The sequence below is a fragment of the Lactuca virosa genome, chromosome 4, assembly GCF_052849685.1.
Source record: "Lactuca virosa cultivar CGN04683 chromosome 4, Lactuca_virosa_CGN04683_v6, whole genome shotgun sequence".
Taxonomy (NCBI): Eukaryota; Viridiplantae; Streptophyta; class Magnoliopsida; order Asterales; family Asteraceae; genus Lactuca; species Lactuca virosa.
The window spans coordinates 475,715,376-475,733,032 of NC_136429.1; the positions used below are offsets into that span (position 1 = coordinate 475,715,376).

Consider the following 17,657-nt stretch of genomic DNA (forward strand, 5'->3'; position numbering starts at 1 on the left):
GTAAAAAACAGAAATAACACTATTTTTGGATTTTTAATTTTCTGATTTTTGTTTGATTTTTGAATTTTCTGATTTTTTTTTTTTATTTTTTTTTGAATTTTTTTAATTCTCCCCCTAAATTTGTGCATAGAGGAAAACTATGAACAAATTTAACAAACACAAAAATATTTGGGATCAAAGTTGTCAAGCAATCCAATATCGTTTATCAGCACATGCCTGCATGTCTAGATCTGGTCAATCACCAGTATTGTGGTCCACTTAAACACAAAGTATGTTGATAATTTGGACAGATTATAAGTGACAAGACATTGTGATATATATTCCTAAATGGACATTTAGCTGACGACGACCAAGGATATTGTTGTCCACTTAAATTAAGCAGCAAGATCTACAGACAACCTATTAAATGGTTCAATTTTAGATGTACTAGAACGTGTTTCCCACTCCCCGATATACCCCGGTAATCAAGAACTTCCAAAGAACTCCTTACTTTAGGTGAGTATTCAATAATTAAGAAAGAAGTCAGATATAGAAGTGCATATGTTGTATCCCAGGTCGGATGTCTTCCAATCACACAGAGAGAACAACATATGGCTAACATAGATAGGGGTTTAGAGAGATAGTAGAGTGCATATGCTGTGTCCCAGGTCGGATCTTCCGATCACGCAGAGGGGACAGCATATGGCTAACAGATAGAAAGAATTTCATACATAAGGAGGTGCGTAGAATTAGAGTTGCATATGTTGCAATCCAGGTCGGATATGTTCCAATCACGCAAATGAAGCAACATATGACTGACAGATAGAAAGCAAGAAAATAATTTCCTACAGACCTACTTTATCAGAACCCCCCAGTTGCCCTATCAATACCAGAATTAAGGACATGAATCCATACATCAAGGAAATGTTCAGCCACAGTTCTAGATAATTAACTTTTATTGTATCTCGCAGGTTCCCATGTTTATCTCACTGCTCAATCTACCCGAGCGTCGTATGGTCAGTCCAAATGAAACTATCTAAGTCTATATTCTCTAGTCCTTTCATGGTCAACCAATGTCTAGTCCATTTGAATCCTTTGTGCCTACTAGCACATTGAATACAGAGTCTAGACAATTCGGCTTTAGTGCATTACACGAATTGCATATTGCCCTTTAGCACTAGACTTCATATCACTTCCCAAAACAATACCTACTAAAGAAAGACATATATGGAAATTAAAGGAAAATGTCTTTGAAATGAAACAGTGTAAGATATACTCAGGAGTATCGAGAAGAAAAATCAAATCGTAAGTCACTGATTGAATTTGCATCCAGAAGGTCTGAGAACAACACGCATAATCTCAGAACAGATCCGAAAAATCTTCATGTCATTAAGCACAAACCCCATGAGTGATCCCCTCCTTTATTCATTTCCCGCAAAGGACACATACTCTCAAACAATGTTCTGAGTGTTGTACAGTTGAGAGATGCCTCCTATCATGTGCCAGGAACAGCCACTACCAACAAACCGAAGTCTGATGATATGTCTCCATAGCTGCTCCGACACAGAGCGGGATCAGTTGGTCTTTGGAACCCAGTCCATTTTGAAACTGGGTCGACCTTTGTCATCTTTGCACGGTACTCTCTCCCATGACATGTCCTGCTTATCACAAACAGAAGATGTAGAAATATTATAAGCATAAGATGATTTGGGAGTTTGAACCTTTGGTACCCATCTGTAGTTGGGTTTAACCCATTTCTTTTTCGATCCGATGGGTGCCTTATCGCTTGCTTTTGAACTTGAAACCGGCTGCCTAGATGGCTTTGACCTAACCGGACTTGGCTTTACTGTAGCATCTCTTGGATTTGGCTTCTTGGCCGGCATACCCTTCTTGACTTTGGGATTTTGATCCTTGGCCTTTGGATTTTGATTCTTGCCCTTCTGCGTATTCCAGTCACCATTGTCTGAACGTGACCTCAAAGGGTTTCTTTTGAAAGATCTCCCTCTTGGCGCGTTCTGCCAGCCTTGTGCGTAGTAGGGAACGTATGCGCGATTAGGACAATGTCTGGCAATGTGTCCAGGTGTTCCATAGTGAAAACATGTCTTTTTCTTCACTGGGAAGTTGTTTCTTCCTGCCCCTGGTGGCGTGTCCTTGCCTCGTTTCTGATTGTTCCCACATGCACACTTGCAGCAAGTCGGTTGTTTCACTTGATTTGGTGGCCTGTATTTCTCAACGGCAGGTTTGTCAGAAGTAACTGAGTTAGAAGCAACAGATTCAGAGTTCAAGGAGACATTTGTTTGTTCAACAGTTTTCTCCTTGTTCTCATCTTACGTTACTTTACCTGCACAAGAATTAGAAGCATTAGAATCATTCAGCTCAACACTTTCTGGCACAACCACATCAGAATTATCAAAGATATCATCAAATATATCAAAAAAATTTAATTCATCAGACTTTGATACAATTTCATTATCAGACACACTCTCTTCAGCAGCTTGCTTTGATTGACTTAAAGATTGATCTGCATGGGAAGTAGAAACATTAGTATTTTCAACATTAATACTACCTCCTGACACAAATCCATATTTGAGATGTGGCTCTCTGTCAATCTCTTCTTTAGACAATGGATTAAACTGATAATTATGATTATAAGGAGGAGGCACTTTGTCATATCCTAAACCCTTTTGCTGATTCTCTTTGAATTTCAAATTAGTTTCTATCATGGATGCAACTACTTCACTTGACACATCAAATTTTCTAAAAGTAGAATCTGTATTTTCAAATTTGTTTTTCAATGTGTCAAGCTCAGCAGTTACCTCAGCAAGTTGTTCAGTCACATATCTATAACTCGCACTCTTATCGCTATACTCTTCCTGAAGTTTTCTAAAGTCTTTGGTTTTTGCTTCTAATTCAGCCTTCAGGGGTTTCTGTCCTTTCCTAAGTTAATACCCTTCATATTTTAGGTCCTCGTTCTCTCTACGCAATAACTCTATATGCTCAAGAAGATTTTTAACATTATCAATACATGTTTGAGAACAAGAAATTTCATTGACTTTGGTGTTTGAAGAACTCATTGTTTTAAAAATATGCCATTTGACTAAAAACTCAAAAGTCAACCTTAAAAGTCAAACTTAAAAAATCAAACTTAAAAATCAAACTTAAAAGTCAAACCGAAAAGCTAAAATTGAAATTTTAAAGGTTAAATGAAAAAGTCAAAGTTTAAAGTCAAATGTCAAACTTGAAAGTCAAAGTCAAAATTTTAAGTAAAAAGTCAAAATTAAAAGTCAAAAATTAAAATCTAAAATTTTTGGTTGAAAAAGTAATTTAAAAATAAAGGAAATTGATTTTTGGGTTAAAAGTGACAAATTTGCGAAAAAGGAACCGAGAAAGCGAATCTTTAAGAATTAAAAACGGAAGGAGGATATCATCTTGCAATGTAGTTGAGCTGGTAAGTTGCTTGGTTGAGTTGGGAGGAGACCCGGGTTCGATCCCCGGCATCTCCAAAAATCCTATTTCTTTTTTATATGAGCGCTTCTGCTTGCGAGGACGACTGCTGCTGAGCCGCACACCCAGGCCACACACTCCGAGCCAGCCGCACACCTTCAACAGATTCGAAAAAAAACGACATTTTTCACACTTTTTGCTCCAAAACTCGATCAAAAACTCGTTTTTATGAAAAACGCGAAGAACAAACCCCCCTTATTTTGCCAAGATCTATCCAAAAACGCAGGAATCCTTCAAAAATAAGATCAAATAAGCTCCAGATCTAACAAAATTGATTGATACAATCCAAGCTCTGATACCACTTGTAAGTCCCCAATCTGCTTGAGTATCAATCAGATCTGTTTGATGGTGCGGAATACCAATCAAACGGATGATGCCAGATCAAATGAAGAAGAAGGAGAAGAAGAATATGATGAATCTACGATGTATTCAAAGATATGAGTGATGCTCCTTACACATACATTTTCTCACACACACTAATCTTCTCTCTAGTTTCTCTCTCTACAATATGCTCTTCTTCTCTAGCCTTACACTCCTCTACCCACTCCTCACCCTATATATATGAGATATGGGTCGTACACGGGTGTACGGCCGTACACCCGTGTACGGCCATATACACAAACAACAAACACATACAAAAACTACATAAAAATATATTTTCCTAGAAAAGCAAAGTATAAACTAATATTTTAGACCCAACAAGTATTTCCATACTTAAAATAGAAATATGTAGTTTTAATCTTATATAAAACCATTTGAATGTACATTTACCCGTAAACTAAATGTATCGTTGATTCCCCATGTCAGTTATTATAACCGTGCTAAAGACATAGATGGCCTGTTACGACATTCTTCAGGCGTCAGAATGTTATGACATTTGTCACCCTAGACCTGCCGGTCTAGCTATTGCAAGCAGCTTAGGTGCGGGATTGTCAGTTCCGTATAGATTTATACATAAGTATCATGCTCTCTTACGTGAGATTCTGATTATAATACATGACTTTTGTAGGTACTCTGGTAGGTACGGTGAAGACTTTGTGTAACGCCCGTGTTTCTAGGCTAGGCATTAATATTGACGTAATAGTCTAGGTTAACATTTGTAACTCATTTTGAAGAAATGAAGAGGAATTATGTGATTATTATGTGAAATATGTGTTTTATGCTTAATTATTAAGATTTAATTAATTAAGAATAAAAATGAGCGTCAAAAATAAATATTAGATAAAGCCAATATCTATTAATAAAGTTGTAGTGGTCGTGACAAAGATTCTGGATATATAAAGAATACCGAAATCCGAGTTATAACGAAGAAGTTATGACATGTCGAAATTTCCCGACAAAACCGGCACGGTGCCGAATGACGTAAAAAGTGAGTTTTTGATAAACTGATTTTTAGCCTTGGTAATCTAAATAAAAGTCGTAGTGTTCGTTAAACCGAGAGTATGCATAAAAAGAACGCCCAAATCTGACTTCGTATGAGAAAGTTATGATTTTTCTAAGTTTCAGCTTAGCAGTAGACAGCTAAAAACTCGAATTTTAGATTGAGTGATTTTTAGCCGACACAACCTAAACGAGAATCGAAGGTCTCGTCAATAGTAGTACAACGGTAAAAATACAGACGAAAACGGACGTCGGGCGAAGAAGTTATGAATTTTTAATGGATTTTCTGTCCCAGTCTGTTAAAAATAATAATAAAAAAATTAAATTTAAAATTAGCCAACGAAGTCTAAACGAAAGCTGTAGAGCGTAATTTTACCTACGCATGCATATAAAGAACGTCGAAAACGGAACTCATATGCAAAAGTTATTGATTTTAGAAGTTTGGGGCACAAAAATCGAGAAAATCCCAAAATCCGAGAAATTTCGCATGGTCCGTAATAGGCCACGTCACCCTCGCTCGTAGCACGCCACGTGTCCGAATTGCTGAGTCACCCGAGGCCAGCTGGTGAGGCGTGTTGCACCATCCTCGCACCGAAGGCTCGGCCAATCAGAACCCGCCCCGTGCCTTCTCCGTGTCCGATCTCGGTGAGTCATCCGAAGCAGGTGAGTCATCCGAAGCGCTGGACCAATCCGAAGACAACGCGTGTCCGAGCCTCGCACGGTCATCAGCCTTCCCTCGCCTCCGAACCTCGCAGCTGCGACGCGTGTCTCCTTCTCATTGCTTCGGGTTCGAGGCTCGCTCCTATAAATAGAAGGGTGCGAGACCTCCCGGGTAACTTTGGAAATTTGCCATTTTTCACCCCTAATTTCATATTTTAGCTATGTCCACTTCCCCCAAAGCCCCGGTATCATACCAAACACCCAAAACACGTCCCGAAGTGCCCGAGAAGCCCGAAAAATTTATCTTTTCGGTTTTGAAGCTCAACCCTCGCAGAGCCCGGTTTCTCAATAAAACTCTCGGTTTTATTAGAAACAATTGTTTTAAGAAACGAAGTGCTGCCCGATTATCGTCTTATCAAGTGAGTGTATAGTCACTTTCATCTTACACATAGATATGAAGTATTTTATATAAAATACGTGCTATGTATATATATATGTTGTTTGTTTACTTGGGATGGATGTTGAATGAATGTTTTATACATGTTTAAAATGATTTAAAATGTATATATATTTTATCTTCAAATATGTTGGGTAAAACATGGGTGGATAAAGAATGAGGGATAAAAGTACTGTATAGATGTACGTTGGTAGCTATGAATTTAGTACAGTATAGATGTACGTTGGTAGCTATGGATTTAGTACGTTGGCAGCTATGGATTTAGTGCCTGTTGTATAAACCTTGGTGACGATGTGACTTCGTGCCTGTTTGACATAAATTGTTGAGGAAAAGCGTGTTGTCACTCCGATGTTTGTCTTGTTTGACATAAATTGCTAGGGAAAGCAATGTTGTCACCCTATTGGTTGTCTTGTTTGACATAAATTGCTGAGGAAAGCAATGTTGTCACCCCATTGATCGCCTTATTTGACATAAATTGCTGAGGAAAGCAGTGTTGTCACCCCGATGGTTGCCTTATTTGACATAAATTTCTGAGGAACCCCCGAAGCAATGTTGTCCCCCTAATGAAAATCCTTAGGCTAGGTCCCTTGTGATAGTTGTTTTAGGGACGTAAAGTAAGGATAACGGGAATGGGTAATTAGGGTTATTTTTGGTTGATGAAATTAATAAATTTATTGTTGATTGATGAACTTAATAAGTTTATTATTTATTGTGGGTTGGAAACCCTATATGCTCACCAGGCTCCCAAGCCTGACCCACTCATCTTTTTATATTACAGGTAGTGGACCCCGAGCATAGTCGGATGATGATGAGAGATTTTTTTGGATTATAGGTCAGTAGTTGTAAATAACTGGTGTAAGGCTTATAATGTCTTGTTTATGCTTTTGATCTATATCGGAACATGACATCCCTAGGTTTTGATATAAAATGAAAATATATATTTCTTAAAGAAAGGTTTTGATAAATTTTATCATGTTTTGTTTTGGGGACAAATTCCGCAACATCTCTTAAAAGGATTACTCTGACCTTATTTTAAAAGCATAAATTAAATCGGTCTTTTCTGGCCGAGAAATTAGGGGATGTCACACTTTGTCTTACAAAATTGATTCAACGCGTTTACGTATAGTGTAATGAAAACCCTTTTGTAAGTGGAAATATTACCTTTCCATAGTAATTACATAGTGTAGAATAATTATACCTTTAAATAATTATTTGTTCGCCCCAAAATAGTAAAATAGTGTTGATGACCAATAAACTATACCCATTATAGTTTATCATAAATGTTTTGTTGTAATAAAAACATTTGTATGTATAATTATCACCTTTCCATGATAATAAAATAGTATAAAATAATCATATATGTCTTTATATAATTATCCACTTTACTCAACATGTTACAATAGTGTTAATGATCCATAAACTATACTTATATAGTTTATTATAATATTTGATTTTTGTACCTATGTATAGAGGCTAGCATGCTTAGATATTCATAAATAACAAGTATTTTACATCTAGCACAAATAAGTGAGTCCTTAGTATGAAAATGTCCATTTTTCTAGTTTTTGACTTTTAACGTCACAAAAATAGTGAAATATAGTTATGTAAAACTTATTTTTTTTTACCTTTTTGTGATTTTTAGGTCAAGTTAACTTTATATGTTTTAAACAACATATTTTTGGTCAAAACCCACAAAAATAGTACCATAACCTAGTTATGACCATTTTTTGTTAGAAAACCCACTTTTACATAAAACGATAGATTTTTAAGTTTTCTTTTTGTAAAACTAAATCTTTGGTATTTTTAACTAGTTCCAAGAAAATATGTTCCAAATAACATATTTTGGTTTATATCCCACAAAAATGGTGTAATAACTTGGTTATAACCATTTTTTCTACAAAAGTCTTATTATGTTCATAAAAATCCTAGTTTGTATAGTTTTGTGTTTATGACTTTTTCTTAAGAAAATATATTAAGTTTATACTTGTTTTTCATAGTTTTGTATTTTAAACAAACTTTTGCATCTAAATGTTCATAAATCTTAGTAGTAACATAATTTCATATATTTAGCACTTTTACACTTCATGTAAGAAAATATGCATAACAACTTGTATATTTTCACGAGTTTACTTGTATTTTACTTGTATTCTCACCCTAAAACTTAGAAATCTCGAAAATGAAGGGGTATGAAACTCACCTTATGTGTGTTTTCTTGGTGAATGGAAGGTTGTAGATGGAAAGTTTCAAGTCAAGAACACTTGAACAACACTTTGAAGATTTGAAGATCCTATGAATAGTAACACATGATAATGTGTGTAAATGGATTGAAACTAGCATATATGTGTGTAGAATCACTAGATCACGAAGGAAGTACTTACCAAAAGTTCAAGAATCAACTTGGGAGAAATTAGGGTTGGAAGTTGAGAGCCTTTCTTGGAGAAGAAGAACAAAAGATGAAGAAATAGTGAAGGGAAATGGCCTTGTGGTCGTAACTTAAAGAGATAGAGGGAAAAAGGGTGGGTAGAGAGAGTTATGAGGGGTGGTAATGAATAAGGGTGAAGTGTAAGGTTTTGTGGGAAAAATGTGAGACAACTTTGTCTCTCTTAGCTTTTTATAAAAGCAAAAGTCAACTAGCTTTATTTTTATAACAAAGTTGACATCTTTTTATTAAAGAGTGATATTTTTATAGAAATTGTGGTGTTTTATAAAATAAATATGGTATAAAGGATGTATAAAATATTTAATTTGAATTAGAAAAATTCAAATTATTATAACGAACATTGTTATCAAATAATAATACGTTACATGAATAGTTAGGTTGAATTTCCAAGTTCGTTTCGTTAAAATTTGGTGTTTAGCCGGGTATAGACTTTGTCGCATTTGGTGACGAATTCACCAAAAAAATTGTGTTTGTAGCATTTGCTATGAATTTGCCACGTGGTGTTAGGTTTATGAATTCAACTATATAGTTGAATTGTCGAGTTGTTACGTTACTAACCCTAATTAGGGTTTATATTTGATAATTGGTGAAATGAGAGGTACTTTGTATTAATACATGTAAGTTGTACATTAGGAACATTAGGAAACATAGCACTTATCCTAAAATCCTAATACTAGTCGAGTTGACTTGGTTGACTTGTTGACTTTGTTTGACCCAAAATTGACAGTTGTCACAATTCGTCATATGTATCATCGAACAAGTCGTCTTCAACAAAATCGTCGACATCGAGATTCGTTCGAGCATTGAAGATGTGTTCCACCAAATCAACGTGAAAGTTGTGGTATCCAACTCAATTGTATACTTCCCCTCTTTTTGCCATGTATACCTCCGTACCAATACCAACTCCTTCAACATTTGGTAAGTTCTTATTTTCATTGTAGCGGCAAATCATCTTTCCCTCATCCTCCAAAATCATATTATGCAATATGATACATGCGTACATTAGACTACTTATTCGTCTGTGCTCCATAGAACATGTCGTTACTACAAGTATCTGCCAACATCTATTTAGAACACCAAATGCTCGCTCGATATCCTTCCTAGTAGATTCTTGCGCCGCCTTAAACGATAACCATTTGTCATCATTTATACATGAAAATGATTTCACAAATACTGCTAACTCGGGATATATTCCATCGATAAGGTAATACCCATCTTTGTATGATGTCCGATTTACTTGAAACGACACATCATACGATTTCCCAAGGTATATTTCATACTATATGCTTCAAAAGAATATAGGTAGTCTTGGAAGGTTTTGTTGATACTCAGTTGGGGGGTTGCATGGATTAAGGAAAAAACACTATCATGTATGTGTTCACAATCGAGTGTACGACAATCAGTTGGATGTCTATGTTACAAAAGAGTGTTGATCCTTTAACCATAAAAGTGTAGTCCATAGAAAATGCAGAAGCAAGGAAGAAGTTTATATAACCGAAGAACTTATCATAATTTGAGATGCAATAGGAAGATTGCATACTGTATTGTGACAACCAGAATGCAGAATACAATCCACTTAGCAAAGAAATTGTTGTTTTACAGTAATACGAAACACATTCAGATGATGTCGCACTTCATTCGCAAACTGATAAGTGATGGAACTCTTAATCTGAAGAAAATATTTGGTAGAAAGAATCCAACATATATGTTTAACAAGGTGGTGAGTACGGAGAAGTTGAAACTGTGTATGGCATCAACTGAACTTCAGGTACTTGATGAGAAGACGCAGACTAAAAAGAGGGATGGAGGTTACAATGTTCTAGATTTGATGGTAGCAAATATGTTCACCAGCCTCCAAGTGGGAGATTATTAAGTTGTGGAGACTAATTCATCATTCGACCCTATAACTGATAGTCAAGCCACACATGGGTCCCGCTAGCAAAAAACCGGCGGAGGTCAGGGACAACCCCTTCCCCTTCGAGAATAATTTTTTTAGTTGTTAAAGCTAGATTTTATCATAAGCCAATTTCATCGGTGTTTTCTAGGTTTGGTTTTACTAGTAGTTTTAAGTCACACACACGCACGCACACACATACATATTCCATGAATTCATGTGACCTAGGTAATCATTGTACGATTGAAGTTTTTAAAACATAAATAATAAAATTTCTCCATCGTGTGTTCGTTGGTGCACGCAGCCGCTCATTATGATCGTGTAGACCATATACACTTATTGTGTTTTGTTTTCGTTTTGCTTTTTTATTACTCCGTAAAAAATCGTATATAAAGTTTGTTTGAAGTGTTTAATCCCCAACACACTATTGCCAATTATTTTTCAAGAATTTTGACATGTTCTTTTTTAATTTATTTAATTAATTTCATGGTTAACAATTTATGGGTGTTGGCGGTACAATTTAGAGCAAAAACCGCAAACCTCACCATATATGTGATTTGACATTTCTGGAACTATAAACCGCACCGTGAGAATTCTAAACCACATTTTACGGTGTGGTTTAATGTGGCGTTTTATATTGTTTAAAGCGATATAAAACTTATCTATACACCATTACCCTCGTCATGAGAGTTTTATGCAACATTCTTATAACTTATCTATAGATTACCCTCTGGTGCATATGAAGTAACTTTGGAATTGTCAACCTTAATTCATGAGAAGTAACTTTGGAATTGTCAACCTTAATTCATGAGAAGTAACTTTGGAATTGTCAATCTTAAATCATGAGCTTGCTTATCAACGCTATTTTATAATTATAACGTATGTTATATATATATATATATATATATATATATATATATATATATATATATATATATATATATAATGCGGTACAGTTTAGACACGCGGCTTTGTAATTAAAAACCGCAAACCGCACCACATAGTGCAGTTTATAGACTTTTTTTATGATACAACATTTTGTCGGTGTTGTCAAGATATGTTATTGATAATCGTATTCTGTAAGAATAAAAATGAGTAAAAAAACGATATGTGAGAACAAAAATGAATAAAAAATAGTGAGAATACATGATAATGACGATAGTTGTGTGACGTTGAACGTATTCACGTTACTAAACAACCTATTCTCTTAGTCATTCTCATAGAATAGCACTGTCCACACATGTTCATACAATAGATATTCATCCACATTATAAACAAATTTACGAACCGCAAACCGCACCACGAAAGTATTAAACCGCATTATGCAGTGCGGACGGTTCATGTAGTTTATTGAACATCCCTAGTTAACATTGTGAAATTCCTACCACGGCACATCAACCTCATCCTGAAACTCAATCATATATTTCTCGGCCTTCTCTTTCAAACACCCCAAAAGCCCTTTGGCCTTTATCTTTAACTCCAAAAGTTTCGCTTTAACTTTAACAATCTCATCTTCAATTAATTTCTCATTCTTTTTCGCCTCCACATATCTTTTCAAATCCACCCCAAATTCCGACTCAAAAACAAGTCCCACAAGCGTACGTATTTTATCCCTCAAAAACCCAACTTTCATCCCCAAAATCTCAAAAGACTTCAAGGTATTATCCCACGCTTCGAGCTCCTCCTTACTTATCGTGAGCTTGCAGTTCTTGATCTCTTTTGCAATATTTACAGTTTCACCAATCATGCCTGCTACAAGTTTGTGATATAGATTTTTGTGAACACCATCGTGGAGGAATTGTTTTTTGTGAATGCATAATTTGTAGTAACCTAGTTTGACTTCTTCCGAAAGCTCAGAGTCAATGCATTGACCGTTGACTTTGATGCGAAAGTGTTCGAGGTCTTGGAAGGGTGTGGTGGAAGGTTCTAGAACTTCTGGCCTAATATCTTCATTGTTGGTTCCGGAATGTTCTAAAATTTCAATAGCTTTGACTAATAAAGGGGTTGACTTTTTATGCTTCTCTTTTACCATGGTTAAAGAAAGCTTCTTCGGGTGCTTACGTTTCTTTGGTTTAGGTGATGGAGTAACTGTTTATTACAACAATGTAGTTTAAAATGTAATTAATCAAAAATGGGAGATTGAAATTTAAGTAAAAATGTAAATTTTGTATTAGTAAACGATTATTTACCTGGAGGGTTTTCATCATTTTGGGCCTCCAAATTCAAAAGGCTAAGAGCACCATCAACTTCATTCGATTCACTTGCTTTTATTATGTAAACCTACAAAAAAAACATGAATTGAGATTACACATGTATGTTATGAATATGAATGATTGTTTATATTTTCAATCTGTTAAGAATGTTGTTAAATAAGATCATGGAATCGTATGTTACCTTAAACTTGAAAGCATCAATTAAATGAAACACCAAAACATCTCCTTCAATCAAGTGATGTTCAACCACAAAACTTTTCCACCCTGCACTAATCCCATTTTTGTATGCGATATATTTGACTTCCCATTTCTTCCCACTTTCATCTTCAAGTACAAATGTAGTTTCTTCTTTTGGCATAAATGACCTACAAAATGGTGTTGGAAGGCCCTAGGGGTGGGGTGGGGTGGGGGGGGATAGGGGGTAAGTTTATTGTTATCATATTTTGTTCGTTAGTTAAAGAAAGAGGCAATACCATCCAGAAACCTTGGGTGACTTGTGATCTACCCATCAGCTTTACACAGCTAGGAAACTCTGTTCCAAGGCTTGATTGAAACTCAGTTGCAAGAATCATTGCAGGTGAAGTTGGAGTTGGAGATTTGGAGCTTTTGGTAGAAGACTTTACTTTCTTCAAACTGGATGTGAAATCGGTAATAATCATTTTATGGTTGTATAGAACAAGAAAAAAGAATTGCAAAGCAAAACTGACCTCAGAGATGGGCTTGAAGTCTTGCTTACTGGCTGTTGATGAAATCAAAAAATGTGAACTTGATGCTATATGTAGAAAGAATGGTTGAATTTCATTTACATATGAACCCTAAAACCCTAAACACTAATATGCGTTGTATTCATAGCTAAATGGATAGGCAAGTAGAGAAATTTATGTTTAAAAACAGAGAGAAAGTAAAGAAAATAAACCGAGACAGCTATGAATGGGTATTTTTTCAACAAAAGTCAAGATATTTTCCTTTTTCCCCAAATTTTCTCGGGTCCAATTTAGGTATTATCAAAACAAGATAAATTGTAGCATGTTATCTAGAGTGTAAAACTCAAGCAACTTCTTACGATGTTCATCTTCGGAGGCGGATGTTCCGTCTGTACTTCAGTTGGAGAGACCTCAAATCTAATCGACTTCGACTTTATCCGTTTAGACTGTCGAAACACAACCATATCCAGTGTTAACTAACTGATTTCCAGCAGACATTGAAAATTGAAGATGACCATTCAACGAGAGAGGAGATGAGAGGTACCGATGAAGGAGCATCTGGATCATTATGCCGAGTATTAGAGGTTTTCGTCAAATGAGCGAAAATACTGTAGTCTTCTGCAGAATTGGGGCTTCCCAAGTAGTTTTTTGCAAGAGGGGGATCGGAAAGTTCTACTGCTAAGCTGTCTTCTTCAGCCACTGGAGCTGCCATAAGTGGTAGTTTCGAGACTTTGGAGGGTTCGCCGGAAGAGAGAGATAGAAGGGAGAACGGAAAATAAGTAAGAGGTGTTGGAACTGGAAGCGAAGTTAAAGTTGCCTCTTTCCAATGGCTCGTTGCCTCTTTCCAAGTGTAAGCCTTTAGACTTATCCGTGACATGTCGTCAGAAATTGCTGTTACCACGGTCCAAACATCGCCCCCGCTTCATGTTTTTGGGTGTCATGTCATTTCCCAAGGTGACAGTAACTAATTCATGTTTTTGGGTTTCATGTCATTTACCAGGTGACAGTAATTAATGGTAACACTTCTAACACCTTGTCATGTCAGCTTTTTTAATGTCATCTTATCTTTTTCAATTTAACACCTAATTTAAACATTTGGTAAGGAGTGGTAACACTCCTAACATTCTATTTTTTTATTTTCTTTTTCTAATTTAATCTAATTACTTTATTTTATTAAACAAACATTTTTTTTAATATTACACAAATATATTTTTAATTTAATTAATATGACATAAAAAAAAAAATTTAACGCCACACAGTGTGTTTCTTTTCCACTTTTCACCATCACAAATTAAACCCATATGGAATCCTCAAGATATCAAGACCCATCTTCTCTAGCAGGTGCTCTTCGGCTCAACAGATACACACAAAACGTTCTCTTTTTCTTTCTCCTTTTAATTCTCAATCTTCATTCACCTTCACCATTGATATCATGATAGCCTCACACACCAACTAGAGCTTCATGTTTCTCTTTTTTTTTCTCTTTTTTTTGTTTTTTTTCCTGAAAATTCTAAATCCCGCAGCACCTTCACACTCGTTTTCCAACTCGTTCCAGCACCACATGAAATTACATCAAGTTATTGATTCTTGGTGAAGATGAACGAGGTGCCAATTGATCGTTTTCTGAAAACCCTAAATCTCCCGGCTGCCATTGTTAAAGCAAGCTTCGCCTGAAGGTTCATGATTTCCCACATACAAAAACTATCAAATTAAAGTGTAATCGAAGTGTTGAGTAATTGAAATTCGGGATTACCTGGATGAAGATGACTCTGTGGGGTTTTGTGATGGAGATTTGGGGGATTTTTTACCAATCAAATTCCTCCCTCACCTTCTCTCTCTTCTCGCCAAATTTGTAACGAGGCATGGATAGCGACCCCCCTGGCGAGAGCTAGGGGCGGTGTTCCTGGATCGATGGCGAGCATAGCGAGTGGGTTTGACACCCCCACTCCGTTTAGCCTAAAGGCAACTACACATTTTGAGAGTAACAATCATTTTTCTTTGGCCGATCATGATTCATGACGTCGTGTTCATGGACAAACATCATCCCCACAATTGCATTCAGGCATCTTCTTTTCTTCTTTATGATATGACATTGTTACTACCGTTGTCCATGCCGAGCAGCCTTAGGTTAATATCATTTCATTTTGTTAGGAAAATTTCACACCACATACTATGTTTTTATTGGTTAAAATAATTAAAAAAAAATAAATCCTTCTCTCTTCACCATCGGCAATGAGATACATCGAGCAAGCAATGAGCTTCAACACAATGCCAAGGTGGAGTGGTGTTCATCAACCCTCAATGTCGTTGAGGGGCTCTAGTTCGATCTCTCAACGAAGTTGAGAGACCCATACCGGATGACCTTAGGCTATACAGAGTGTTTGAGATTGTGCAATGTAAGGTGACTTGGCATACGCATAAAAGAAGGACGGACACCGCCCCCATGCATCGTAAGTGTAAGGTTTCGTGAGTACTGCTACACTTCAATACAAGTAAGAAAGAAAGAAAAAAAAAGGGTTGTATATATATATATATATATATATATATATATATATATATATAGAGAGAGAGAGAGAGAGAGATAGGTTCAAATGTTTAAAGTAAGTATTGTGTTATTGTATGCATCAATGTGGGCCAATCAAAATTAAATAATTAAATAAATAAATAAGGGTAATTTAGTAATTTGTTTAGTAACTTCCAAAAATAATCCCCTATAATAATGGTATTGATTTATAACCTAAATAAATAAGGGTGTCTTTGCTTTGAGTGGATCCACTTAAAAGATTAGGGCTTTTAAACCCGTGTTCCTTTTGATCGGGCAAAGATGGTGCTGGTCACTTCCGCTGCTCACCACTGGTGCTTCCTCCACGCTGCTTACCTCCGGCCACACGAGACGACCCTTAGTCGACTGCTCACCTCCGGCTATCCCGCCGGCATCCACGCGACGACACCCATCTCCCGCAAGGCTTTCATCTCCGGCGTATACACAGCCGGCAACTCCACTCCAGTCGGCGATTCCATCACAGGTAAGATCTTCGATTTCTATCAAAGGTTCGATTTTTGAACCATAATCTTCCATCAGTTCGATTTTTTTAACGAGTTTACTTCAATTCTATTGCACCTTAGGGTTCGATTTGCTGTATGTGTGTGATGGTTTGTTCAACCCTACTGTTCTTAACTCTGCTTCAACCCTTTGCTTTTGCATTCTGATTTTCTAAGCATCGAGAGGTCAACTCTTTAATTTTGATTTTCAAAGCATTGTGATTTATTGATATTTATTCAATCTATGATTCACTTGATATTTCTCTGCAATTTCATTGTTTAGGTGGACCATATTCACTGGTCGAATGAGACAAAATGAAATTTCTTTACTCTTAGTTTGAATCTGGTTTTATATAAGTCAACGTATATTACAATGAGAATCTGACTGAATCTCGTTGCTAATCCTAGAGCTTTTGCCAAGTTTGATCTAGTTAGAATATTAAATAATGGCACAACAAGCACTTATGAAATTGCAATAATTTTTAAACTTGATTGAGTGATTGACCTCCTTTCTTTGTTTTTCAATAGGTGCTAATTCGCCTGTAACTCTAGGACTTTTAGGTTATCTGGCTTTAACCTTGATCTATGGAAGCATCTTGTTATATAAGCACCATGAACTCATTGTAGTGTCACCTTCCTTTACTCTTAGTTTGAAACTTGAGTTCATTCTTAAGTTAATTCTTGGTTATATCTTTGCAGTTGATAATTAAGTATAAACAACAAAATATAATTTGGGAAAATTTTGTAGATTCCTTGGTATTGGAATTTATGTCATATTTCTTCCATTTATACCCTCATATAATAGCATATAGACATTATATATACATTTTATGTCAACTTGAAGTATTAGCAATGCTTGGTGTATTTGGAATGTTTTTTAGTTTAATTGAGATGTATCCTTTTCATCTACATAGTTTCTTGTGGAATCACGAATCCATTTCTCTTTAATGGGTTTTGTGTGACTTTATTTTGGTTTGCTTCTTTATGCTTGAATTTTATCTTATGTTGTTGGTTTATAATGATCAAGTGTTGAATACCATTATTTTTGTAGGTACGAAACGAGAGATATCAAAGCAAAACATGGTACATATGAAACTTACAACATTCTACTGGAATGGAATCTTGAATTCTGATTCTGTGAGAATAGAATTTTGAAGATGAACATTGTATGGGATAAAGATGAACAATGACCACCAATCTTCCAAAAAGAATGGATTATTCTACCAGAATAATATACAATATAATGAAAAGATATATATCTAGTAGTATATTCTGGTATAATGATTCATATATTGTGTTTTTTGTGTTATTAATAAGTGTACCATTCGCATACAATAGTATATATTTTTTTTCTCTTTTTTAAGAATGTAATAAAAAAAATTTT

At 35.7% G+C, this 17,657-nt stretch overlaps 1 protein-coding gene across 1 annotated transcript; it reads right to left on the reverse strand.

The window, feature by feature from the left end:
- Nucleotides 1-11,557: 11,557 nt before the first annotated feature.
- On the reverse strand, nt 11,558-14,129 carry LOC145109208 (B3 domain-containing protein Os01g0234100-like). The gene is made up of 7 exons (XM_079046328.1): nt 13,776-14,129; nt 13,591-13,677; nt 13,235-13,266; nt 13,001-13,160; nt 12,709-12,915; nt 12,504-12,594; nt 11,558-12,402 (listed from the first exon to the last, which is right to left on the reverse strand). Exons 1-7 carry the CDS (start codon nt 14,106-14,108, stop codon nt 11,696-11,698), a joined length of 1,617 nt encoding a protein of 538 aa, XP_078902454.1. The 5' UTR covers nt 14,109-14,129; the 3' UTR covers nt 11,558-11,695.
- Between the last annotated feature and the right edge of the window lie 3,528 nt (nt 14,130-17,657).